Raw genomic sequence first — 26,264 nt, 5'->3', positions numbered from 1 at the left:
ACAAACTACTGAGATAAACTATGTCAAAAAATGTTTCTAAAACCCTCTCCAACCTAAGCTATAGGGTAGATTCATTAATAATGCTGAGCATTGGCTGTGTCCATGACACCGAATCTTCAAGGTGTTTTGGTATCACCAATATTGAGGCAGGTGTTAGTCTCTTCTCTCAGGTAACAAGTGATAGGACAAGAGAAAATGGCCTCAGGTTGTGCCAGGGGAAGTTTAGATTGGATATCAGGAAAAATTTATTCACCAAAAGGGTTGTCAAACATTGGAACAGGCTGCCCAGGGAAGTGGTAGAGTCACCATCCCTGGAGGGATTTAAAAGACGTGTAGATGTGGTGCTGAGGGACATGGCTTAGTGGTGGACTTGGCAGTGTTAGGTTAACAGTTGGACTTGATGATTTTAAAGGTCCTTTCCAACCAAAACTATTCTATGATTCTGTGATATCACAACAAATACAGCATTTGCCACCCAGTTAGTACTCACATCAATAGTGCAGAAATAAATGTAGCAATCATTTCTCTCTGAGAAATTTCCCTAGTTACACTCTTGGCAAAATTCTGTGAGAGAACAGACTGGAACAGCGTGGGCTTCCCACGGAGTCATGGCCTTCTTCAGGTGCAGATGGATATCTGCTCCACCGTGGTTCTCCATGGGCTGCAGGGGAATCTCTGCTCTGGTGCACCTCCTACCCTCTTTCTTCACTGACCTTGGTGTCTGCATAGGTGTTTCTCTCACATCCCACTCCTCTCTCTGCTGAAGTTCTTCCAGTAGTTTCTTTTTTTCCCTTCTTAAATATGTTATCACAGAGGTGCTACCACCATCACTGATTCGCTCAGCCTTGGCCAGAGGCAGGTCTGACTTGGGGCTGGGGAAGCTTCTAGTAGCTTCTCACAGGAACCACCCCTGTAGCCCCTTCCCTGCTACCACAGCCCCACCGCACAAACCCAAAACACTTCACCAAACCTAATAACTGGTTTCCTAAGTTTGTAGTTGAGTGGAATAAAATGTTTATTTTTCATTTAAATACTGCCTGATTTCAAGAGCTAATACTGAGATATGACATGTCATTCTCACTGAGAACTGCTGCTGTAACTAGGATGTCATAGAATCACAGAATGGTTTGGGTTGGAAGGGACCTCAAAGATCACCTAGTTCCAAACCCCTGCCACAGGCAGGGACAGGTTGCTCGAAGCCCCATCCAACCTGTCCTTGAACACTCACTACCAGGGAGGGGGCAGCCACAGCTTCTCTGGGCAGCCTGGTCCTGTCTCACCACCCTCATTTCTTCCTTATGTCCAAACTAAACCTAGCCTCCTTCAGTTTAAAACCATTGCCTCTTGTCCTGTCACTACCGGCCTTGGTAAAAAATCTCTCTACAACTTTCGTATAAACACACTTTAAGTATTGAAAAACCGCAATAAGGTCTCCCTGGAGCCTTCTCCAGGCTGAACAGCCCCAACTCTCTCAGCCTCTCTTCATAGGAGAGGTGCTCCAGCCCTCTGATCATCTTCATGGCCTCCTCTGGACTCGCTTCAACAGCTCCATGTCCTTCTTATGTTGTGGGTCCCAGAGCTGGACGCAGTACTCCAGGTGGGGTCTCACAAGAGCGGAGTAGAGGGGCAGAATCCCCTCCCTTGACCTGCTGGCCACGCTGCTTGTGATGCAGCCCAGGATACGGTTGGCTTTCTGGGCTGCAAGCACACATTTCTGGCTCATGTCCAGTCTTTCATCCACCAGTACCCCTTCTCCTCAGGGCTGCTCTCATTCCACTCATTCCCAAGCCTGTGTTGATACTGGGGGTTGCCTGGGCCCAGGCAGGACCCTCTACTTGGGCTCTTTGAACTTCATGAGGTTCACATACCCTCCACTACAAAGGCACCAACTCTCACACAAGGCTCATGCTTTCTAAAGTCTTCAGGATTTTTGCCCTTTAAGCTACGAGGCACCAAAGACTTATTTCAGGGTTTGGAAAGGCCACGAAGGACCGTTTCTGAGCACTACCAAGCGTTAGAGCCCCTGAAGTCTGAAGTTACACAGCAGGGAGAGATATTGGCAGCTGGGATTCACCTGCCAGGTGATGCTCGTTGCTTTTAATGAACTCCTCTTCGAGGGGTGTCTCGCGTTTGCAGACACAAGCGGAGCCGCTGCGGGAAGCGCCGGCAGAGGCAGCGATAGCGGAGCCCCCGCACCGCTCCCCCCGCACCGAGCCCGCCAACACCCCCCCGCCGCTTCCCCCGCTTTGCGCATGCGCCGCCCTCCCTCAGTGCCGGAGGCGGGGGGGGCTGCGAGCGCCCATTGCCGTCAGTTCCGCCGCGCCCCGCCCCTGCCCGCCCCGCGCGTCCGGCAGCACGAGGAGGCGGGGCCGGTTCCTGTCCCGGCTGTGAGTGCCCCCCCCACCCCTCCGCGTTACCCACCCGAGAGCCCTGCGGCGGCCGCCGGCTGCTTCCCGTCCCTGCTGCCCCCACAGCGGCTCCCCCGGGCTTCCCCTCCCCTCACGCTGCCTCTCAGCCCCCTTCATTGCGCCTCCTCTGGGCTTCTCTCTGGTTGTAACATTTCTTTCGTTTCCCCTCCTAAACTTCCAACGTAGGGATCTGCCCGGGAGGAGGGAAGCGGGGGGGAAGCGGAGCGGCGGCGGTGCCCCGGCGGAGCACAGCCCTCCCGCCCGCCGCGGCGGGAAGCGGCGGGACGGGCCCCGGCGGGGCTGCGGTGCTGGCGGGCCTTGGGGAGCGGGGTGCGGGACGGGAGAGGGGGTTTGCGTTAGCAGGTCTGCACGCTGCCAAGTCGTTATGAGGAGCCCCTTCTCCTCAGACAGCTGATGCTGCCACCGGTGCTCCCGCGCTCAGAGCTCTTTTTCTTCGTTCTGTTTGGTGAAACCAAGTAGTGTCAGGCTAAAGCTGTGCTGCGGGTCTGGTTTGGGGTTTGTTTTTATTGTTAGTTTTTTTCTGTTTGTTTGGGTTTTTTGGGTTTTTTTTGGTGGTATGTACGTTCCAGAGCTGAAATTGACCAAGGGATCTGTGTGGTCTGGGAGATCTTGGTGGAGATCATAGAGTCAGAATGGTTTGGGTTGGAAGGCACCTTAAAGGTCATCAGGTTCCAACCCCCCTGCCACAGGCAGGGACACCTTCCACTAGACCAGGTTGCTCCAAGCCCCATCCAGTGTGGCCTTAATTACTGCCAGGGAGGTGGCAGCCACAGCCTCTCTGGGCAACCTGGGCCAGTGTCTCACCACCCTCACAGGAAAGAATTTCTTCCTAATGTCTCATCTAAATCTACCCTGTGAGGGCTTAGCTATGAGTGTCTTCGTTTAAGACACAGCTGCAGCGCAGTAATCAATTTTAGATAGCTCAGGGGAGAAGGAATTCTAAATATTTAAATATAAAAGCAGAAAACATTGCCTGGTTCTTCTGATGAACCTGCATGTGTTTTGAGAAAATGATGACTTCACTTTTTCTCCAAAATGAGTGTTCTGGACCCAATTTTCCTCTGCCTGGCCATGTGCAAGCACTGACAGTTGTGTAAAGTTTGGTTGTTCCTGTTTGGTGTCAGTTTCCATCCCACCTCACACGATTTTCTGTGTTTCCCCAAGGTGTTTTGTGGAAACACATCGGAGAGCCCGAGTCTCAAAGGATGGCTCTTCTGAGGTGGTGCTTGGGCAAGCGTTTACTCTGTGGCTGTGGTAGGAGAGAGTCTGCTGCCCCGTGTGTTAGGTTGGCTTGTGTAGCTGCACAGGGAATGGGAAACTGATTCGGTTGGGAAAATCTGTAATTTACAGATTTTGGCTTGTGGCCATACTGATACGTGACTAAGAACACTCTTTGTGCACTGTGTAACTCTGTCAGTAGGCTGCATGATTGAAGATTGAGTAAAATGATGAAAGAATTAGTATTGTAGCACAAATACACAGGATGCAGAAGCGTTTAGCATCGAAGTCCTGGTTTGATTCAGCAACCACATATACTTCTGAATGTTAAAAAATAATATGCATTTTTCTTTTACTAGCCTGCAGTTGATGCAAAATGAGTGTGCCTGACTACATGCAGTGTGCTGAGGATCATCAGACTCTCCTGGTTGTGGTTCAGCCGATTGGCATTGTACCCGAAGAGAGCTTTTTCAGGATCTACAAGCGAATTTCAGCAGTGAGTCAAGTTAACGTGCGCGACTCTCAGCGCGTGTTGTATATCCGTTATAGGCACCATTATCCCCCAGAGAACAATGAATGGGGGGATTTTCAAACACACCGGAAAGTTGTGGGGCTGATAACTATTACGGACTGTTCTTCTGCAAAGGACTGGCCTCAGACTTTCGAAAAATTTCATCTTCAAAAGGAAATGTATGGTTCCACTCTCTATGATTCCCGGTTGTTTGTCTTTGGGCTTCAAGGAGAGATTGTGGAGCAGCCCCGCACAGATGTGGCGTTTTATCCCAGTTATGATGAATGTGAAACTGTGGAGAAGAGAATAGAAGATTTTATTGAATCCCTCTTCATAGTGTTGGAGTCTAAGCGGCTTGACAGAGCCACTGATAAGTCTGGAGATAAGATCCCACTGCTCTGTGTTCCTTTTGAGAAGAAGGATTTTGTAGGTCTGGACACCGATAGTAGGTAAGCAGCTATTTTTGTCTGCTCACAGATCTTGAAAAAAACGCATGTGGCAATTGCTACTCTTTAGAATAAGCCTATTAGAAAGGACAAAGCATACTTTGTGACAACAAAGGTCGTGCCTCTTCCTGTGTATGTCTGCTGTAGTTTAAGAGAATTTAATTTGTAGTCTGACCATATTTGATGTTTTGAGTTTATATATATTTCACTTATGAGGTTAATCAAATAGTAGGAAGAAGTCACAGGAAAGGTTTGACAGATTCTGCTATGAAGAGACACTTTGCTGGAAAGCTTCAAATGGTTTATAGATGTACAGTATTAATAAAGAAATTCAGTTAACATTGATGAATAATAATTTTATATTGAGTAGTATTTGACTAATCCTACTTACTGTGTTTATTTTTCCCTAAGACTCTGTCTGCTTTTTCATCCTCTTAAAGTGACCATTTATTTTGGTGACTAAGTCCAGCATCTTTCCCTGTCTTTCGTTTTTATTTGATATTCTTGACCTGTCTTGTTTTGCTCCTATTCTTCTCACAACTGTTCTCTTTGGTTTTGTGTATGTTATAGATTTTTTTGGTGGTTGTTTATTTTTTGTTTGTTTGTTTCCCACATCTTTCCTTCCTAATCGTTTGCATGCTCAGCTTTCAGATTTGAGTGTTACATAGTTCTTGTATCAGGGATTAGTAATTCTGGCTTGCTAGCTACAGGCAGGTGCAAAATCTGACTCTGCTGCTCACGCTCAAACCCAAAGAGTGGAAGCAACCGTCTTCCTTTTGTCTTGGAAAAGACAAAGGTGTGGAAGCCCTATCAAAATGCATAGTGTGCATGGGAATAGTAACTTTCCCATCTGTCTTGTACTACTAGGGGTGCCTAGTGTGTGTATAAAAGCTCGGAGGTATCCAGGCAGGGCTGTCCAGGCAGGTTTATGAAGCCTTCTGATCATGTTAATCAGCTCTGCTTGCATAATTAGGCCTAGCCTTAGAATCTCTATATAAGAATGTGATACACTGGAAGTAAGTATTCTAAGTTTCCAATTAGTTTGAAGCCCTCCATTAAATTCTCTCTGGTTGCTTGAAGGACCAACATGTTGTAGCTTTCTCTCCTGCTCCTGGTCCTCTTTGCTGGTGAGCAGTTGGACTTGCTCTGACTTGCTTACCCTCAGTGTTCCCTACTCGAGCTCCTCTTTCAGTGCTCTCGTTAGTCCCTGCACTATTCAGCTTTCATTAGTGGTGTAAATTATTATGTTACAGTTTTTTGTACTCTCCATGGGCAGTAAAGTTTTGTAGACTAGATGAGCCCTTTTAGAATCTCGGCTTTAATTACTCAGTTTGGATGAGTTTTGGTTGAACGTAATCACCAAGATTTCCTGTTCCAATTAGCTAAGAAAACTACGAGTTTTGGCCAATAATCTCAAAATCAAAATTAACTATGCTGTTCAATTGTGTCTTCTAAATAGAATGCTTCCAAATTGTACTTTGGAAGTCAGTTCATTACATAAATTACTCATTTATGAGCAGTGGCTGTGTTGTAGTTAGTGGCTAAATATTTCCTGTGAAGTTCTGAACTGGTGGGGAGCTCAAATAAGAGGCAGTACATTTGTCCACACATATCCAAGAAGATGTTTTATGCTGTTGCACTGAAGAGTTGAAACAGGTTTAGTGTGATGCTTGAATTCTTTGCAAATTGGAAGGTGTATGACCGTGGTTCTGTAAACATATGTGTTCATACAGAGTTAATCCCTGCTTCAGATGTGTGTCCAACCTTGCTGGGTGGTTTGAATACCCAATAGTTTTTCATAAGTCTAGATCAACGGATATACTTTAATTGTTTGCTGTGCTTAACTGCTCAAAGAAAAGGTGTTAAAATATTCTGATCTCTTTCAGTTCAGTAGTAAGAAAGTTTTCCAGCTTTATTTTGCTGTGGAGTTAGTACTTCTGATTGTTTTAAAATTTAGGATTAAATATGAATATCATAAGCAAGCTGAATTAAAAGACCTAATATTCAGTTTAGTATTTTGTGTGGCTGAGTAAGGAAATGCTCTAAATGCCTGGACACTTTTTTTTTTTTTAGTATTTTTGAGTTTTGTAACAGAAAGGAGAAATTTATGTAATCCCAAGTAAATGTCAGAAAAGGAGTTGTCCTTGGTTGAGTTAGAAATGCATGTGCATAGTCTGCCTCAATTTCTCTGCACAGGGACATTTCTAGGCACCTTTCATGTAGCACGATGTATCTCAGCTTCTGTGTTCTACTTAGGAGAAATTCAGGACCATGAAATGTGGTTAAACTAAGATCAGTTTATTAAACTAACCTATGATTCAAGCCTAAGGCTTTTGGTGTGAAGTGGTAGTATATTGCACTTTATTACATGGGTTGCAATAAAATGTTTTTATTGTAGTGTGTTCTCTTTTGCAGTGACAGATTCCCTAATTAAGGGGAAGGCATTGCATTAAGTCATAACGGGGAGATACGGGAGTCCAGTTTCTGTTTTTGCAAGATGTGATGTTGTATAATGCAGTTTAGGGAGGGGTAAAGGTTTTGTGAACGCACAGAGTGCCTCTGAGGACAACTGGTAGAATAACTTTTGCTACTTTGTTGGTTTTGAGTCTGTCAGCGTGATGAGTTTAAAGAAGGAAATAAAAAAAATGATGGTGTTATTGAGATACTGAGGCAAATGAAATAGCTTTTTCTAGAGTAGGTGGAAATTTCTAAAAGGTTAAAGACAGAGAATGCCCCCTTATTCTTTTTTATATACCCTCTGTCCCCTTTTTTAAATTTTTTTTTGTATATAATGTATCCTGACCTCCCAGACAGTGTGCAACTAACTGGTTACAAAGTACAAATATTCTACATTAAAGAGATGGAAGAGAAAGCACACCTGTGCTTATAACAGAAAGTATGTGTCTTTGCTGCTGTAGTTGCAGATGTCTACTTAGGTTAAACAAGCATATCTTTTCCAGTCACTTCTAAAATTGAAGTTAAATTTCACAGTGTGCAGCAAAGGTCTCATTAGATGTCGAGTGCAGCTGTAACCTTGAGCTAATGAACTGCATTGATGTATTGAGTGAAAATATGTTAAGAAGTTACATGGGACATAGTAATTATAATCCTGTGATTTGAAGACTAATTAAAACTACTGAACTTTTTTTTGTATCTTAAAAGAGACTTTTCTCCAAGCAGTTTGTTGTAAAATATTAAGGTTAACAGTTATGATTGGGACTAGATACATAGAACTGATCTTCTCTCTCACCCCGTTAGTCAGACTAACATTAATTTGGTTGCATAATAATTGCAACATGAATGGCTGCTTTTAAGACGCAGAGTTCATAAATTAGGAAGATGGATTATTATGCTGCATTTCAAATAAGATAATTACTGGAAAAAGTGGAGCTGATCTTTGTCTTTTGCAAATTGCTTATATAACAAGCAGAAGAGACAACGTTCCTGGAGCTCATACTGAGATGACAATATACACAAAACCACTATATTATTGGTGTAGAAAATTTTTTTTGGCTGGTAGAAAACTTTATGTATGAAAAATAATGGAATTAAGTCCGAAGAAGTTTTGAAGAAAGATTGTCCTGTTAAATAGAAGTTGTAGGACTGTGAGTCTGACTTTGGTTTAATTTCTAGAACACTCAGACAATAGGTGACCTTGGCAAATCTGTTTATTTTTCTTTCTGTTCTTCAGCTGTAAATTAGGTAAAATATTTATGTGGTCACAGGGCTGCTGAGGATAATTGAAAAAGTTTCTGAAATCAGTTGCATTTGATAGTTATTTGTAGAGGCTGGGAGACTGATTGAAAAGAGTGGAAATGCATGTTCTCATGATGATACAAAGGTCCTACAAACCTGAAACTAGAAAACATACTTGCCAGAAATACGAGAAATCCCATTTGTTTAATTTTCCTATTTTATTTCTGTTTTCAACTAAAAAAATAAACATACTCATGTATGATTATAAATCTACTCGGATAAGCTCATTTTAATGTTGTTTACATCAGTTTGTGTCTTAGGTTCTTTCTTTTTTACTAATGGTAAGGCATCCATTTAATACTATTGAGCGATGAGAAAGTAGGGCTTTATTTATAGATGTGTCTTTCTCTGCACAGTATTGTAGATGGGATTTGTTCACTGATTTATCAAAGGTTATGATATCTCGGTATGTGTATGTGGCTGTTAATTTTCTTTCTGTTCTCTGTCTTTCTAATTTTTGTTTTGTTCCTTTCTTCTTTTTTTCTTCTCTCATACTGCCCTGTGAGTTTGTTGTTGGGTCTAAAAAGGTAGGCTGTGATTGCGTATATTTAAAAATAGTTAGCTTTCTTCCATGAACTGCCTTTCCACTCCGCCTTCATTGCGTATTTTAGTGTTGCTTTTTATATTTATTTTTTAGTACACACAAAAATAATTGCTGTCTGGAGCCTTACTACTGTGGTTGACCCCTTTTGGCGCATTTGGCAATTATATTTGGTAGCAATGCTGTATTTTTTTTGTAGGACACACATACTTTGCTTAGGCGGCTGCTGGCCTCTGGAATTTGCTTTATTTTTTAAACTCCAAAGCCATGAAGCTGTTGCTGCCTGTGTTTGGTTTCCAAATTCAAAAATTCTGGCAGTCGATCAAATGCCGTAGCTGTGTCTTTTAAGTCTGGATGATGTTATGACTGGTGGTATCTGTAGTTCTGCATGCTAACTAGAATTAGCAGAGTTTGATGGGAATTTTTGTTGAAGCATTTTGCATGAATACTTTTGCAAATTCATTTTGCATGTTTCTTGGTTTTAAATTTAGCCACTTTGAAATTTGGAAGATCCAGAAATTCCTTCAAACCTATTGCTAGATGGTTTGTAGTGAAAATAAATTCTGTCTTGAAATATAAGAATGTTGCTCTGAATTTTCTGTAAAATTATCCTGGGATTCTAGAAAAAGAGTTGGGGAAGAAAGGGTAAATAAAACATGTATCCCATATAGCAAGTGAGATAGAAATGGAAATGGGGTGGAGGAGTGCTTTTTGGTTCCTGGAACAGGTTTATTGTCCTCCAGTTTGAAGTAGTAGTAGTGGTCACTGATGGTAATGATTGTGGTTATTATTCTGAAAAGAACATAAAGAGCGTGTTAGGTACCAAATTAACACAACTAACTATGAAGAATAAGATTTTAAACTAGTTTTGTAGTCAACCGTACGCGTACATGTGTTGAGGAGAGGACCTTCTGAAGAGGAGTTTGGATGACTGACGCTATGGAGTATTCCACGTGTGGTCCTGCATTATGTGGCATTGCCTTCCTCGAGGATATTTATGAATGCGTCACACTCCAGAAGGGGTTTGTGGTGTGTCTTTAGGTGAGACTTGGCTGTGGCTTTGAGACTTAATGTCTTAAATGATCTTCTCGAGGAAAAATAAACAGTGCTTAGCAGTAGGGTATTACAAGGAGCTGACCTAGAAAAAGGTTGTCATCTTATCCTAGAAAAAATAGTTAACTTATGTGGACTTCCTGTCATCAAATAGATTAAGATTAAGCAGTAGAGAGCCACAATAATTAATAAAAGTGTTCTAATAAAAAATACATTAGAAGATATCTCTAAGCTTCTCACTTTCAGCTTGATGGCCAGATTCTTCAGGTAAAGCTGTGAAGCAAAATTAGCTAGGTATTAAAATGAATAATCATAATTTTATGCTGATACATGTATTCATGTATGATTTTTTCCATTACATTTGCACCCTAAAATGCATTGAAGAAACTGTCAGTCACTTAGATGTGCTTTTAATGAACCGATATTTTAGATACTAGATTTTTTTCAAAACAGGCTTCCCAAATAAATAAACCAAGTGAATTAGGTTTTGCTGTCTGTGGAGAGTGGGTTTTGTTTCAATGAAATCTTTGCCTTCTGTCTTTGTGGACGTACTTGCAGTAATTGGGAGAAAAAAAAAGCGCCTGAATTCATTGTACTTAATTGTGAGCGCTAGATTAAGACACGATTTATACATTTGTACAGTGCAAACTTACTCTATCATTAGCGAGAAAATGTTTTCCAGGAGGATGGTGAAGGCTTGCAGGGACTGTAGGAGATAGATCTGGTCTTGGCACCACATTTAAGAGCCTAAAAGTAGGTGGAATGAATTCAGTCTTTGAGTAATTAATAGTAAACGTCTTCATCCCCAGGAATAAAATATCTGTTTATAAATAAGGAGAGTTTCTAAAAGAGAAATGTTTTGTATGAGCAATGTTTATTGATGTCAAAGTGAATAAATGCATTCGAACTTTGCATGTATTGACAGATGCAGTAATCTGCAGCAAAATCAGGTATTGGGTAGGAAGGGCTGTTGGTGGGGCAGTAGGATTGAAACGACTCTGGTATTAGGTTCTGATTTAGGAGTCTGCCGCCATCTCTTTTCCTTTTGCTGTATGACTCCTATTTATGAACTTAATCATCTGCAATCTGGAGAAACACTTAAAAACTACAGTTTTGAGAGAATAAGAAATGTAATTTGTCAATAAACATAGTTACTTGAAAGTCTAGAGAGAGGAAATTTGCAGTGTTAGCATCTTTGAAAGGAGCCATAGCTGTGTAAGGAAACAATGATTCTCCAATGCCACTATGTATTCTGTGTAAAAAAGTTAAAAGCAATGTAACACTTATAAACTTAATTTCATTCTGGAACACAGAGATTAGTAAAACCTGATTTATAAACAATTTATAGTCTCCTATACAATACTGATTCAAGATCACAAAGTAACTTTTTGGTGGAGGTATTTCTGTATAAGCCAAAGCTCAGACTGAAATCTTGGTAAGATTTGGTGCCCTTCCATAGTTCGTGCAGAGCAACTTTAGTTTTCACTTTGAATTTTCTTGCATTTTTTTCTTCAAAAGGTCTGTAAAGTATACGTGTTGAAAATCAAAAGATATCTCTGAAAGATAAAGAACAACGGTCATCTTTAGTTTCATTTAATGTCATCATCTTTACGTCAATTGTAAATATGATGTGATAGATGAGAAAAGTGGGAACATTTATATAGGAGTCACTTGTAACTTTTTAGATGGAGAGGAGGCGTGCTTCTTGACTCCTTTTGTAATTTCCAGTTTTTCTTGTAAATGATGACACTGGTTCTGATTGCTTTTCTATTTAATTTTTATAAGGACATTGTATGTGCTTCCATATATCTTCTCTTTTTAAATTTCCGTCCTTCATCCATATAAATCAGTTACTTTTTCTTCATCTTCTTGGTGAACTATTCTTTTTGTGAACCAACTACAAGGAGCGAGACATTATTTGGTGGCTGAATGCAGTGGTTATCCTTTGGACTTGATGTCTCTTTGGTGTGAAAAACCCAAACCAAGAACCTCAAAAGAAAACAAACCATTAACATGTAATTATTTTTATTATTACCATTTCTCCTAGCCTTCCTGCCTTCAAATCTAAAGGAAATAATTTAATATGCTTATTCCTACTTTTATACTTCATATGTTCTGTCCCCCCCTTTTTTTTTGACATTACAGACTTCATGAAGACAGTCTGTTCAGAAGTGTTAGGAGAGATTATTTTACTTGCACTTTAATTCATCTCTAGAGTCCCCTGGGAAGTTCTTTGCTGGAAAAAAAAAAGTCACCCCAAACCCCATTTCATTCCATAATCGTGGCATTTCTTATTTTCTTCTACCCTTTGCTCTAGGGTATGAGTTCAGCATCTGGAGAATGGCTGTTACCCTGTTTTGTTTGGTTGGTTTTGCCTTTTTTTGTTTGTTTGTTTTTGAGTTGTTAGATTCAAATATGCTAGGTAATTTTTTAAAAGATATTCTGTTGGACTTAGTTTGATTGAAAATTATCACTACATCTACTAAAAGCTAAAAATGTAGAACTATGACAGTCAATCCGAGATGGTTCTTTGTATTTTGGAAATCCCTTTTACCCAGATTCTTTGGAGATATTTCATATATACAATAAAGAATGACATCTACAGCAATTCTTTTAATAAAAAGTCCGTTCTCAGGTAACTTTTATTTTAGTTTACACCATCCAAAGAAAAAAGACTTCTTTTTTTTCCCCTTGGTGTGAAGTTTGGACAATGAAATTTTATGCTTCTCTATACAATTTATGTACTTCGAAGACTTGTTAGAACAAAAGGATATGCTATTGGAGTAATGTAGATAAATGAATAAAATATCTAAGTTGGTGTTTAATTTTTCTCTAAGAAAACAATTTTGTAAAGCAGAGCAAGGACGTTCTTGCTGGGGGATACTTTTGCAGGAGGGAGAACAGGAGGATTGCTGACAGACTCAGGAGAGCAGCATTGCTGTGAACTGTGACCTAAGTCATGAGGCGCTTTGGAAGTCTAGTGTGTCTCACTTTCTGTTAATTTCTTTAGCTGCAACTTACTAAGAAAAAATAGTAAAGTTAGTGCCTTTATTGCATGGATTTGTGCCCAAGTTGCCTTTTCATTTGTACTGAAGCGCCTGTTTAATATTTTCAGTAAGGCTTCATTGGCCTTGGCTATTAATTTTGTTTGGGAAAGGAAAGAACTTCACCGTTTATTTTAATATGTAAAAAAAGGAGTAGCAAGAGAAACCCTGTCAGTTCTTGCCTTAAGTGATAGTGGCCTTTCACTAATCATCGCTTTAAAAGGAAAACATACCTATTTCAGGACCATGACATTTCTAAGAAGATAGTATTTCTTCGCAACCATAAGCACTGACCTCCAGAGATTATCGGATAAAGAGCTTCAACAGTGAAATGACAGCACCGTGGAGAAGGAGGTGCCAAGGTCTCTCATGACCCATAGGAACAGGATCTCCCTTCGCTCCCCTTCCTCCTGTGCACCAACCAGCAACAGATATGAAACCTTGGCAGTGGACAAAGCCCATGAGCAAGATTCACAGGGAGAAGCTGCACCAGTAAAAGCTGCAAAAGGAAGCAACGAGCGCTCGTAACGGGTGACTGCTGAGAGGCACTGAGGCACCTGTCTGCCGGCCTGGTATACAGTCAAGGGATGTTTGCTGCTTGCCAGCAGTCAGGATCTGGGATGTCACAGAGAGACGACTGCCACATCTAGTGAAAAGCTTAGACTACTGTTGCCTATTTCTTTTCCATGTGGGCACCAATGTCATGGTAAAGCAAACCCTGGGCAGGATCAAGCAGGACTTCAGAGCCCTTGGGGGCACAAGTGTAAGGGAGAGGTGCCCAAGTAATTTTCTTCTCTGTCTTGTCAGTCAGAGATAGAGGTGCAGGCAGAAGTCAATGCGTCATGCAGATCAGTACCTGGCTTTGTGGCTGGTGTTGTCAGCAGGGTTTTGGTTTCAATGGTCACGGGCAGATTTTTGATGAATACAGCCTATTGGGGAGAGAATGGATCCACCTACTGCAAAGACACAGGAGAGTCTTTGCTAGTAGATTGGCTAACTTCATGAGTCATGCTTTAAAATAATGAACTTGGGGTGTAGTGTCCAAAACTGTGACATTTGCATATTCATAAGCAACAGGGTAGATGAGTGCACCTATGAGAGTACTTAGGAATGCTCCCCAACCCTCTCCAAGGGCAAGAATCCTAATTTCAGCCACCTCAAGTGCATGTCTACCAATGCAAGTGGTCTGGGCAACAAAAAGGAGAACTCTGTACTCGGCACTGGTGAGGCCGCACCTTGAATACTGTGTCCAGTTTTGGGCCTTGCACTTCAAGAAAGATGTTGAGGTGTTGGAGCAAGTCCAGAGGAGGGCAACCAAGCTGGTGAAGGGTCTGGAGGGTCTGACCTATGAGGAACAGCTGAGGGAGCTGGGGTTGTTTAGCCTGGAGAAGAGGAGGCTCAGAGGTGACCTTATTGCAGTCTACAAGTACCTGAAGGGAGGTTGTAGTGGAGTGGGAGTCGGCCTCTTCTCCCAGGCAATTAGCGATAGGACAAGAGGACGTAGCCTCATAACCAGGGGAGGTTCAGGTTGGACATTAGGAAGCATTTCTCCTCAGAAGGGGTCATTAGACATTGGAATGGGCTGCCCAGGGAGGCGGTGGAGTCACCATCTCTGGAGGTGTTTAAGAAAAGACTGGACATGGCACTTAGTGCCATGGTCTAGTTGCCATGGTGGTGTCAGGGCAATGGTTGGACTCGATGATCCCAGAGGTCTCTTCCAACCTGATTGATCTGTGAACTGGAACTCCATGCCCAGTCTGGGAGTTACAGTGTCATAGGAACCACAGAAATGTGGTAGGAATGCTCATATGAGTGGAAGACCACAATGGGTGGCTACAAACTCTTTCAGAAACATAGGAAGGGAAGCAGAGGGGATAAGGTTGCACTTCATGTGAAAGAGAAATTTGAACGTATGGAGCTGAGCTATGGAGACCATGAAAGTTCTATTGAATGTCTTTGGATCAAGATGAGAGGGATCATCACCAAGGGACATCTTATGTCAGGTATCTGTTACCAACATCCCAATCAGGATGACGAGGCTGACAAAACCTTACTTCAGCTGCTTAAGGAAGTCTTGGGCCAACAGAAAATGTTCCTCATGGATGACTTCAATTACATGGACATTTGTTGGGAAAGCAACACAGTGGTGCACAAGTTGTTCATCAGTTTCCTGGAATGCATCGAGGACTGATTCCTGCTATAGATGCTGGACCCGCTGACTAGGAACAGTGCAATGCTAGATTTACTGCTCACAAACCAAGATGACTTGCTTGACAACATAACTACCAATGGTAGTCTTGGATACAGTGACAGCAGCATTGTGGAGTTTAAGATCCTCCTGAGCATGCTGAAGACAAGTAGCAGGAGAAAGACCATGGATCTTAGAAGAGTCAACTTCGATATGCTCAGACCCCAGCTGCGAGGGATTCCATGGGAAGCATCTGTGGATGGCAAAGGAGCTTGTGAGTGCTGGGAGTTATTCAAGGACAGCCTCCTGGAAGCGCAAGAACAGTCCATTCCCTACTGAGGGAAAAGAAGCCAGAACAGGGGAGCACTGTGGCTTAACAATGAGCTTTTGGGTGTACTTAGAAGCAAAAAAAAGCAGCAATACCAGCTATGGAAAGGCAGCCTAGTACCCACTGAGGACTACAAGAACCTTGCTTTGGAGGTTTTCAAGATGCAACTGGGCAGGGTGCTAGATAATCTCATCTAGGCTTTCTTTCCCATAAAAGGTTGGACCAGATGATCTTTTGAGGTCCCTTCCAACCTGAGCGATTCTATGATTCTGTTTTATTTCGTTCATGACAAGGCTGTTGGTGTGTTCTGAAGTGCAGTCTTTTACCTTTGTGACTCTATCTGCGTGAATGCTGTGTAGCCAGAATACACGATGCATTGCGTTTTTTTCAATATATCCTCAAATCGTTGATTCTTTTGCATATTCTGCTGGTTAGAATTCGTACTGGATGTATGCTCAGAGAAAGAGAGTAAGTTAATGTTGATGTATTGTTCAGGAGGAAAGAAAATTGACTTCAGGTGTTTATTACCTCAAAAAAGTGTTTCCTGTAAGTAACTGTAAATTGTCCCTTTTCTTTTGCAGACACTATAAGAAGCGTTGTCAAGGCCGGATGCGGAAGCACGTTGGTGACCTGTGTTTACAAGCTGGCATGTTACAAGATTCCTTGGTGCATTATCACATGGCAGTGGAACTCCTGCGGTCTGTGAATGACTTTCTGTGGCTTGGAGGTAGGATTCAGTGGTGATAGTGAATCAAATAATTAGTTGCTAAAACCAGGTAAATCAAACTATCTTCTATAACTTTCCTTCTGTGTTGTGAAAAGTTGGGAATGATTTTGGTGACCAAAATCTGAATATGAGGTGTGACTAAGAATTAAGTTGAAATAGAAATTAGTTAATAAGACATGAGAAAGAAGTGTGTTTAAGAAAACCTGCAGCATGAAGTGTGTTACTGTAGTAAAGCATGTACTTAAAAAAAATTCTGCATCTGACTTTTTAATGATTCTTTGGAAAGTGTTTGTTTTTTTCAGTGGATTGTACAGATGTTTTAAAAATCTTTCCTGTGGGTGTCTACTATGGGCTGTTAGGAAAAGATTTTTGCCTTTACATCTACCAAAGCTACTAGTGTTTAACTTCCACTGGCATAACTTCCTTCCTTTCACATTAGGTTCTAGGCTTCACTTTTTTTTCCTGCCTTTTCCTTTGTCCTTTCCTTTTCTTTTTTCATTCCTCCTTTTTTCTATTTATTGGATATACAAGTGATCTTTGAGCACAATTTCTGCTTCTCAATTTCATAGCCTTTCAGGAAAATCGCTGTCTCCAGTTCTGCTTTAAGTTTTCTCATTCTGCTTGGAAATGCATTTTAGCTTCCTAATGGCTCTGTAGGTTCCATATTATGAAAACCTTAACACCTTCTGACCTTCCACTTCTTTCCTTCTACTCTTCCAAAACGTTAAATGGCTCAGGATTCTTCAAGCAGGAAAGGAGAACTTTTCTCCTTGTGCAGAGCATGAAAACATTATAAGGCCCATCTGTTGGACTACCAAATTATACTTATATAGTCTCATAGAATAATTTGGATTGGAAGTGACCTCTGGAGGTTCCCAAGTCTGATCTCCTGCTCATATCACCTCCAGTTAAATCAGGTTGCACAGGGACCTGTCCAGTTGAGTTTTAGGTATATTTAAGAATGGAAGTTCTACAGTCTTTGAGCAACCTGTTCTAACATTTTGCTGCTTGTAGTTTGAAAAAACCCAACAACAAAACATAAATTGTTCCTACATTAAAGCAGAATTTCCTGTGTCAACTTGTATTGACCCTTATCCAATCACCACACCTCTGAGAAGCATCTGACTCCATCTCTTCTGTGCCTTCCCACTGGGTGTTTACAGACAGCAATAAGATCTCCCCTTAGCCTCTTGTTCTTTAAGGCTGAACAAACCCAGTTCTCTCTGCTTCTCATATGTCATGGGCTTCAGCTCCCCGACTGTTTTGACGGCCTTCCACTGGACTTGCTTCGGGATGTTGATGTCTTTCTAGTACTGGGACATCCAAAGCTGGATGCGTTGCTCCAAATGTGGTCTCTCAGATGCAGAATAGAGGGGAATAATTACTTCCCTTCACTTGCTGGCTATGCTGTGGCTGTTAGAGCCCACTTTGCAGTTGGCGACCTTTGTTGCAAAGGCCTACTGCTAATTGCTGTTAACTTGTTGTCCACCAGGATCCCCAGGTCCTTTTCTGCAAAGGTGCTTTCCAGCCAGTCAGCTCCCAGGCTGCACAGGCTTATCCCATCTGAGATGCATGAGCCTTTCTTGAACTGCATGAGGCTCCTGTCGGTGCATATCTCCAGCCTATCAGGTTCTCTCTGCATTGAGGGCCTGCGTTACTGTTCCCCCCAATCTGGTATCACCCAGGAATTTTATGGGAGTGCTCTGTGCAATCATCCGGGCTGTTGATGAAGACATTAGAGTGTTGTCCCCAGTATTCATCCCTGAGGGACACCACTAGTAACAGGCAGCCATTTGGACTTTGTGCTGCCGTTCACAGTCCTTTGAGCCTGTCCAGCCTACTTTCCACCTACTTTATAGGCCACGTATCCAAATCTTATCGCATCAGTTTGGCTATAAGCATGCTGTGGAAGACCATGGCCAAAGGTCTTGTGAAAGTCAAAATATACAACATCCACTGCTGTTCCTCTGTCCGCTGAGCTAATCATCTCATCATAGGAGGTGGTGAGGTTGCCAAGGACTGATTTATCCTATGTCCTGGTTTTGGCTGGGATAGAGCTAATTTTCTTCTCAGTAGCTAGAATAGCATTGTGTTTTGGATTTGGTATGAGAAGAATGTTGACAATGTACTGATGTTTTAGCTGTTGCTAAGAAATCGAGGACTTTTCAACTTCCCACGCTTTGCTAGTGTGCAAGTGCACAAGAAGCTGGGAGGGAGCATAGCCCAAGCAATGGATCCAAATTGACCAATGGGATATTCCATATCATGCAACGTCATTTTTATTCATTATTATTACTTTATTTCCATGATTAAATTGTTTTTATCTCAACCCACAAGTCTCTTTACCTTTACCTTTCCGATTCTCTCTCCCATTCACGGCGGGAGTGTGAGCGAGCAGCTGTGTGGTATTTAGCTGCCTTCTGGGTCAGACCACAACACCTCAGTAAATCAATGTGTGCTGTTCCCAGTCACCTTCTTGTCCTCCATGTGCTTGGAAGTGACTTTCAGAAGGATTTCTTTATATCCTTTCCAGGGAGCTGATGTTGATGTGCCTGTAGACCCCTGGTACTTCCTTCTTAAAGAAGGGTATGATCACAGAATCACAGAATCGTCTTGGTTAGAAAGGACCTTTATGATCATCGAGTCCAACCGTTAACCCGACACTACCTTGTCAACCACTAAACAATATCCCTAAACACTACATCTACTGGTCTTTTAAATACCTCCAGGGATGGCGACTCCACCACTTCCCTGGGCAGTTTGTGATGTTTTCTTTTGTCCAGTCATTAGAAACCTCCCCGAATTGGCATGACCTGTTGGAGTTGATAAGAGAGTGGTCTCACATTGGCCAACTCTTTTGGCATCTGTGGATGCATCTTACCTGGTTTTGTGGATTTGCGTCCCATTGGATTACGTGCTTCATGTGTCTGTCTTCCTCTACCGTGGCTAGTGCGTACTCCTACAGATTCTGCTAGTAGGCTTGGGGACCTGGCAGGTCTGAGAGTAAACCTTACCAGTGAAAGCAGAGATAAAAAGGACATGGAGTATCTCAGGTTTTTTCCATGACCTTTGTCACTAGGTCTCCAATTTGAGGCATACTTTATGTTTGTGCAAATAGACTTTACTACACGATGCTTCACTTCTTGCAAGTAACTCTGCTAATCTGTTGGCTTTTTCCTTTACTCTACAGCTGCTCTTGAGGGGTTATGCTCAGCGTCAGTCATCTATCACTACCCGGGTGGTACTGGAGGTAAAGTTGGATCTCGCAGGGCACAAGGAGGTTCTCTTTCTGCTGAGGCAGGCAACAGGCACAGACCAGGTAAGGACAAGATTTTATTTTTATTCTGTTTGCCGCCACTGAACATCTGAAAATTTCCTCTCTGCTTCCCAACTCTGTAAAATTATACCGATAACGGGATAAACTGGAGGACGGGGCTGGGAGGGGAGAACTGTATTTCTTTTTAAGATTTTTACGTTAATGACTTTTCTGCTGTTTTGGTGTTAATGCTGACGTGTGCTTTGCATAGAGTTGCAAAGCTTTCGATCTCTTCGTCTGATTGTTAGTGTCTGCGTTAGTTTTCATTTTGCTGGAGGAGATGCAGACAGTTCTCATAAAGTACATATGGTGTGGTGGAGCTGTACATATTAAGAAGAATAATTTAGGTGCATTTATTCAGAGGTGTTTTGCTATTCTAAAGTCAACATTTAATAAATAGATTTGATTAACTACCAATAAACCAACATCATTTTTAAGATTTAGTATACTTTTTCTAAACTCTCACGTTGCATAAATAATATGAGGATTGTATTAACATTGATGTGATGGACATTCTTTGAGAAATGATCTGCTTAAAATATTGTAGAAATTATTAGGAGAGTAACAGGAAAAAAAATATCATTAAGTCTGCGGTTCACCTGCATTGGAACATTGTGTACCATTTCTGTTTTCTATCTCAAAAGGGTGTTCACATTCCCTATCTCCCATTTTTCTACTGGAAGGAGGCTGCAGATTGGCCACAAAGATGATCTTGGTATGGTCTCTGTGCAAAGAATAACTGGATAGCCTAGGATTCGTCAGTTTTGCAAAAGAGATGGCTGAGGAAAAGTATGAGAGAGCGCCGTAATATGAGGAACGTTGTGGAAGAGGATGGATAGGGATCAGAGGTTCAGTGCTTCTTCGAATAGAAGAACTGGAGGACATGCAATAGAGCTAGCAGGTGGAAAAGCAAATGAAAGGAATTATTCTTTATCCAATGTATAGGTATGACGTGGAACTCCTTGTCATTAGGAGTTACCAGATCTGGTAGCGTGACAAAGGCAAAGCTGCTGCTGTCCCCATGTCCAGCCAGTCATGAGGCTGAGCATGAGCATGGATTCCCAGTAGGAGTACAGGCACACACGCAATGGATATACACACAGCCACACAAGCAGAAAACAGAGCACTCATAAAACACAGACAGCACTAACAGCCTGATCCTGCTCCCCTCTCTGTCTAATCAGGATGAAAGCCTGTTAGTGGTATGGATCCATCCAGTAGCTGGTTTTAGTCACTCAGTTTATCCAGTAGCTGGCTGCTGGATTGCACCAGTTACTGGCACCTGGACCTACAAGCCTTCAAGACCCAGAGCCCCATCCCAGTTGCACGTACTTAGACCTACACACAAACACATGCACTCCCCTTATGCCTCTCTTTTTCCATGCTTGTTCCCTAAACTGCCACGATCTCTCCTTTTCCTCGTCTTTGGTTTGTCCCCTACACAGCCCGTAAGAAATCTTGTACAATCCCAAGATGTTATTTCCCTGGATCCTATAATGAGCCCCATATCCTGGTAGGCAGTAACCCCCCCAGTCTGTCTGCAAGGTGATCCAGAGAGCTGCTCATGTTAACTGATCGTGATGGGTTTCACCCCCAGAGAGCTCTGTTGGCTCTGATTAGGTTATTGGGGTTCAGCTGATTGTCGCTGTTCCTCTGTGTGCCTTTGTGGAGATGAGCCTTTAATCGCATAACCTAAAACTTGCCACGTGGTGTTAAAGCTCCTGAAAGTTTCTATGACTTCCAGGAGAGACTGGCTAGGGTAGTGAAAGAAAAATGTGTTGATTATTAAAAGCTAGACAGGCCTTTGCTCTAACCCAGCACAGGGTTCTTACATAGTACTGAAACAAACAAGCCGGGTTTAAGTGCTGGTGTTAAGTGCTCTTGTGTGCAATGTGATCAAAATGAATTTCTTCATCTAAAAAAAAACAACCACCCATCTTTATTAGTCTATAAATCACTATCTAGTAAACACTTGCTTTGTATTATCTATTACAAACTGTGTATGTTGACACCCGATAATTGTGGTACTAAAATTACTTTATTTCAGGAAAGAATACTAATTGTTCATATAATATCTAGTCATTAAAATCTGTGCATTTGGTCCTATGACCTATGAGTGCATTTTGCGTTGGCTGTTACAGTATAATTTCACATAGTTATTGACCTTTGTCCACTTTTCAACGAATATTTAACAGTAGATGTTGCAACCTGTTTGTAATGAGTACTCCTTGTTACTAAAGAAGGTAACAAATAAGTCACAGCTATCAGAATAATTGAATAAAATATATTTTGGGTATATTATTGCTGCTTCTCTATATAAGTTGTCTTGTGATTCAAAGTCCTGTTTGCAAACTTGTTAGTGTGGTCGTATTTTAAAAACATTTTAGTTTCATATGACCAGATTTTTCAAAGGACATTCAATTCATGCCTACTTTTGGGGCATATAGATGTGAGAGTTACCTTTATTGCTTCCTGATGTGCTTGGAATTGCATCTCTTCTTGTGCCTGTACTTCAGCCTTGACAGGATGGGGTTTCTTGGTACTGCCTTTGTGCCCAGACCTGGTCGGGAGAAACATCTTTCTCTTGAATCTCCTGTGATTTCCACCATTTGGCATTTTTAGGCTATAGCACAGGACCTGGCTGCTTAGAAAATGTTTTGGTGTCTGCTTTATATAGAAACATCATTGCAAAGAGAAGCATTAATGTAATCTCTCTTTGTATAATATAGAACACAAGCTTAAAAATTTCTTCACCAAAAGGGTTATCAAACATTGGAACAGGCTGCCCAGGGAAGTGGGGAAGTCACCATCCCTGGAGGTTCTTAAAAGACGAGTAGATGTGGTGCTGAGGGTCATGGTTTAGTGGTGGACTTCTCAGTGTTAGGTTAATGGTTGGACTTCATGATCTTAAAGGTCCTTTCCAACCAAAGCTATTCTATGATTACGAGGGCAGTGTTAAAGGGGTTGTTTTTTTTTTGGTGTGGGTTTTTTTTTTCTACTAAGCACAATTGCAATATATTTCATACCTATCTGTAACCATCAGAATATTGTCTGTTTTTTTCTTGGCGTACCCTTCAACTTCTTCTGAAACTCTTTTGATAGGAATAGTTCATTCAGAAGAGAATTAGTTGATAACAGTGTTTAAAGTACTTGTCTGATGGAAGGAGTCATGGAATCTTGCCTGCTTCAAGGACAGATTTCTTCCTTGGTCCAGTTTTCCATGAGCCCTTGGACTGCAGTGTCTTGCTGATTATGAAAAGGGAACTTTAATGTTTTAAAGAAGTGTGACTTCTCATGTTCCTAAAACCTTTTGTTTGTAGGGGGAGAGCATTAGGCTGTGTCCCTTGAGCAGCTGGATTCATATCTGCAGCCTTCAGTGTAAAAGAAGATTTTGAATTGCTTAGTTCCTGTTGGCCAAAAAGCTGGCCGTGGTCTGTGGATTATGTGATCTGTATGTTGAATAAACTGAGTTTAGGTTGCTTTATGTTTACCTTCCTAGCTGTGTTTTGGGTTTCTCTGTTGTGTTTCATTTGTTTGAAGTCCTAAGCTCTTAGTTTTGTCGCCTGACCTTCCTCTTTCCCTAAGCAGAATTAGGACACCTGAGTGAAGTCTTGGAGTGTCATTCTAATCTTGCTCTAAATCTCTACTTCACTAGTCTGGAGTGTGAGCAAATAAACTGAAGGGAGGTCCTGTCTCGCTCATAAACCAATTGTTTTTGCCTGCTTAACCCTTGATCTTAACAATTTTATTGCCAAGTTTAATGAACGTTTAGGACAACAAGGTGTTCTATATCTGATAATCCAACTTTGCAATACTCTTGGCAACTATTTGATGTGAATAGTCTGGCTTGTTGGGTTGGCATGACTCAATTATTCAGAAAATTTGATGTACTGAAATTAATGACAATTCAAAGGGGTACAATTACTTGAAAATGTTATTGTAGAGTATTGTGTGGATTGAACGAGCTCCCACAAGGAGATTTAAGTACTGTAGGACCTGATATTAAAGTACAGTAAGTGGATTGTGATGGAAACTTGCCAACTAAAACAAGAATAAAGCAAAAGGAGAAAAAGGATATGGCTTTAAATTATACACTGAAAATTCTTCAGTTCTTCTTGATCTGTCTTAGAATTCACTGCAAGTTTATGGGATTTTTACATTTATTTTTTAACAAAATGAGATTTAACATATGGTGACTACTTGAAGGACTACCAGTTATAATTCAAAATAGCAATGATGATCCTAATAAACCTTATGATTTTCTTCAAGCCTGATGTTAGTTATGAAACATTATAAGAGCTTATTTTGTTGGCTATATTTAAGGCTGAAAAAAAAATCATTTTTGTTCCTCCTTTTAGGGGCACAAGAAGTTCTCATTGATCCAGGTACATTATTTTCATGCATGTTTCCAAAGTCTTTTCTTTTATTACTTGCATATGTTTTGCATTTGTATAGATAATTACTGCCACTTGCCAAAACCAGTACTGATCCCGGATGCTTCAGTTTTTGGCTATAAATCTTGAGGAAGCAAAGAGACGGAAGGGTAACTGGCACGAAATAAACGACGTAGTTCCGTGATTGTGTCTCTGTAAATTCTAATGAAGATTGTTTCTTCTCATGAGTAGTGAGGGTTTTTAAATTCTTTTTAGCCCACAACCCTGAATGGTCACTTGTAGTGTCATGGTACTCTTTCAGTCATCCCTAACAAAGATTTTGCACTTAACTTCCATAAAAACCCTAAGGTGTTAATCTACAAATGTGCTTGGTGTGATTCTTTAATGTTGATAAACATTAAGTTGCTTTAGCATTTGAGCATTTAAAATAGCATATTTCTGAATATATAGAGGGAGTAGAAAGCATCTTTCATCGCAGTGTTTAACTATCTATTGAGAGTTAGATCCAGCTCTGAAACACAAAGATTTCTTTTGCCTTTTTAGTAGAGAAACCCTTGGAGAAATCAATTACCGTATAATCCTACAGATTAAGTAACACGTAAAAAGGTACAGAGCCTTGCCAAACCTTTGATGTGTGTTTTCGATTTTATTATGTTAACTCTGCCATAAAATTAAATTCTAGAAATAAAATTTTCATGTTCTTTGTAATACCCCAGATTTTCTTAGCTTCTATTTCAGATTTTTATCCCTTCTGTATGCAAAGACTCTTTCTGTCTCTTGCCTTCTTTCCTATATAAGAAAAGCAATTTCTTACTCTTTTGTCTGAGCCTCAGGTATTTATTTCTTTTTTTTAATTTGGAAGGCTCAGATTTGGTGGCCTTTGTTACAATGCAACACTTGGTTTTCTGTGATTAGACATAGAGAAGTATTTGTTTTAAATGACTGGAGGAGAAGGTCACTGTTCTAATAATTAGTTTATAAAAAATTGCACATCTTTTTTCTTAGGTGTGCTTTAGAGATACAATTTTTAAGTAGAACAAGGAATAATTCAAAGATTAAAATTGCATATTCAGATGTGGCCATAATCTTAATTTTAGCAATCTAATATTTTAGCCATAGCCTAAATATTCAGATGAGTGGAAAAGATTATGAATAAATTTTTTTTTTACTAAGTGAAAGATTATTTCCGATTTGCTGGTTTGAATCAATTGAATCAATCAAAAATTGAATCAGTTTTTCATTTGTACTCTTTAAAACAGTGTAGTAAAACAGAACTAGTGCTTTCTAGGTAGGGCATGATTTCTTTCTAGGCAGGGCAAGTATTCTTTGTGTATGCTTTGGTCAAGCCTACAGCATATCCTAGTTTTCTTCTTAGATGCTTAGTATTTGCTAGAAGTCCTTCTGCTCATTTCTCACCCTGTTCTGTTCTAGGTGCGCTGACTTCAAATGGTATAAATGCAGATACCAGTGCTGAGATAGGACGTGCCAAGAATTGCCTTAGTCCTGAAGACATCATAGAAAAATATAAAGAAGCCATTTCTTACTACGGCAAGGTAATCCTGCTTATTTTTAAGAAACTTCAATGAAGTTCTTGTGAATAATGAGCTGCTGTGGTTTTGGTTTCAGAGGATCTTCTAAAGCACGTGCAGTAAAGTTTGTAAAACATATGATAATGGAAGAAATAGGAATAATTTATACTCGTGAACTAAGTGCTTGGTTTAGAGTCTGGGAATCTCAGAACTTTGGTCAAAGACAACACCTAAACCAGCAATGTGCTGAGTAAACTTTACTGTGACTGCTAGTACCTGGAGGTTTTGGATGAGTTGTCTTATATTTTTAAAGCACTCTAGGCAGAAGTGTTAGCTGTTTGAAGGTTTGTTAACTATTATATATGTTCATGGTCCTTAAGACATACATCATCAACTCCAGTGATGCTTTTATGCATTGTGTAAGCTGAGTGCTTATTTACTGTGCCTGCTGGAATGATCTCTGGGGAATTGAGGAGTTTCTGAGGAGGTTGCTACTGATGGTGGATATGATCTTACAGGATTGTTCAGGGGGGCTAGTATTTAGGGCATGCGGAGAGGTAGGGGCTCACAGTGGAAATGTGAAGGACAAACATTTTTAAAAGAGGATTTAGAAAAATTAAAAGAGTTTTCAGCTTTACTGGAGCATTTTTTTAGATTTTTTTATGCAAATGCTCAGAGCGTAAGATAGGTAGCTTAATGTTGCATTCATAATATGAAGAGAAAAGATTTCATACAATGGCAATAGTGGCTCAGTATCCACATCAACATTAAAGATCAGTTTAAT

At 40.9% G+C, this 26,264-nt stretch overlaps 1 protein-coding gene across 4 annotated transcripts in view; it reads left to right on the top strand.

The window, feature by feature from the left end:
• Positions 1-2,338: 2,338 nt before the first annotated feature.
• The window catches only part of TRAPPC9 (trafficking protein particle complex subunit 9), a 525,994-nt gene continuing 502,068 nt past the window's right edge, over positions 2,339-26,264 (top strand). For 2 of the 4 annotated variants that reach the window (XM_068396798.1, XM_068396801.1), the window contains exons 1-6: positions 2,339-2,387; positions 4,007-4,607; positions 16,096-16,241; positions 19,432-19,560; positions 23,916-23,942; positions 25,383-25,504. In XM_068396798.1, the coding sequence (XP_068252899.1) occupies positions 4,024-4,607; positions 16,096-16,241; positions 19,432-19,560; positions 23,916-23,942; positions 25,383-25,504 (1,008 nt within the window). In that variant the 5' untranslated portion in view covers positions 2,339-2,387; positions 4,007-4,023. Of the gene's footprint in view, positions 2,388-2,444; positions 2,551-4,006; positions 4,608-16,095; positions 16,242-19,431; positions 19,561-23,915; positions 23,943-25,382; positions 25,505-26,264 lie in introns of those variants that run through there. The other 2 variants (XM_068396799.1, XM_068396800.1) reach the window with 2 other exon arrangements.

The sequence above is a fragment of the Nyctibius grandis genome, chromosome 3 (assembly GCF_013368605.1).
Source record: "Nyctibius grandis isolate bNycGra1 chromosome 3, bNycGra1.pri, whole genome shotgun sequence".
NCBI classification, from domain to species: Eukaryota; Metazoa; Chordata; class Aves; order Nyctibiiformes; family Nyctibiidae; genus Nyctibius; species Nyctibius grandis.
The sequence above is the reverse complement of the archived record's forward strand: the minus strand, read 5'-3'. Positions and strand labels throughout refer to the sequence as shown.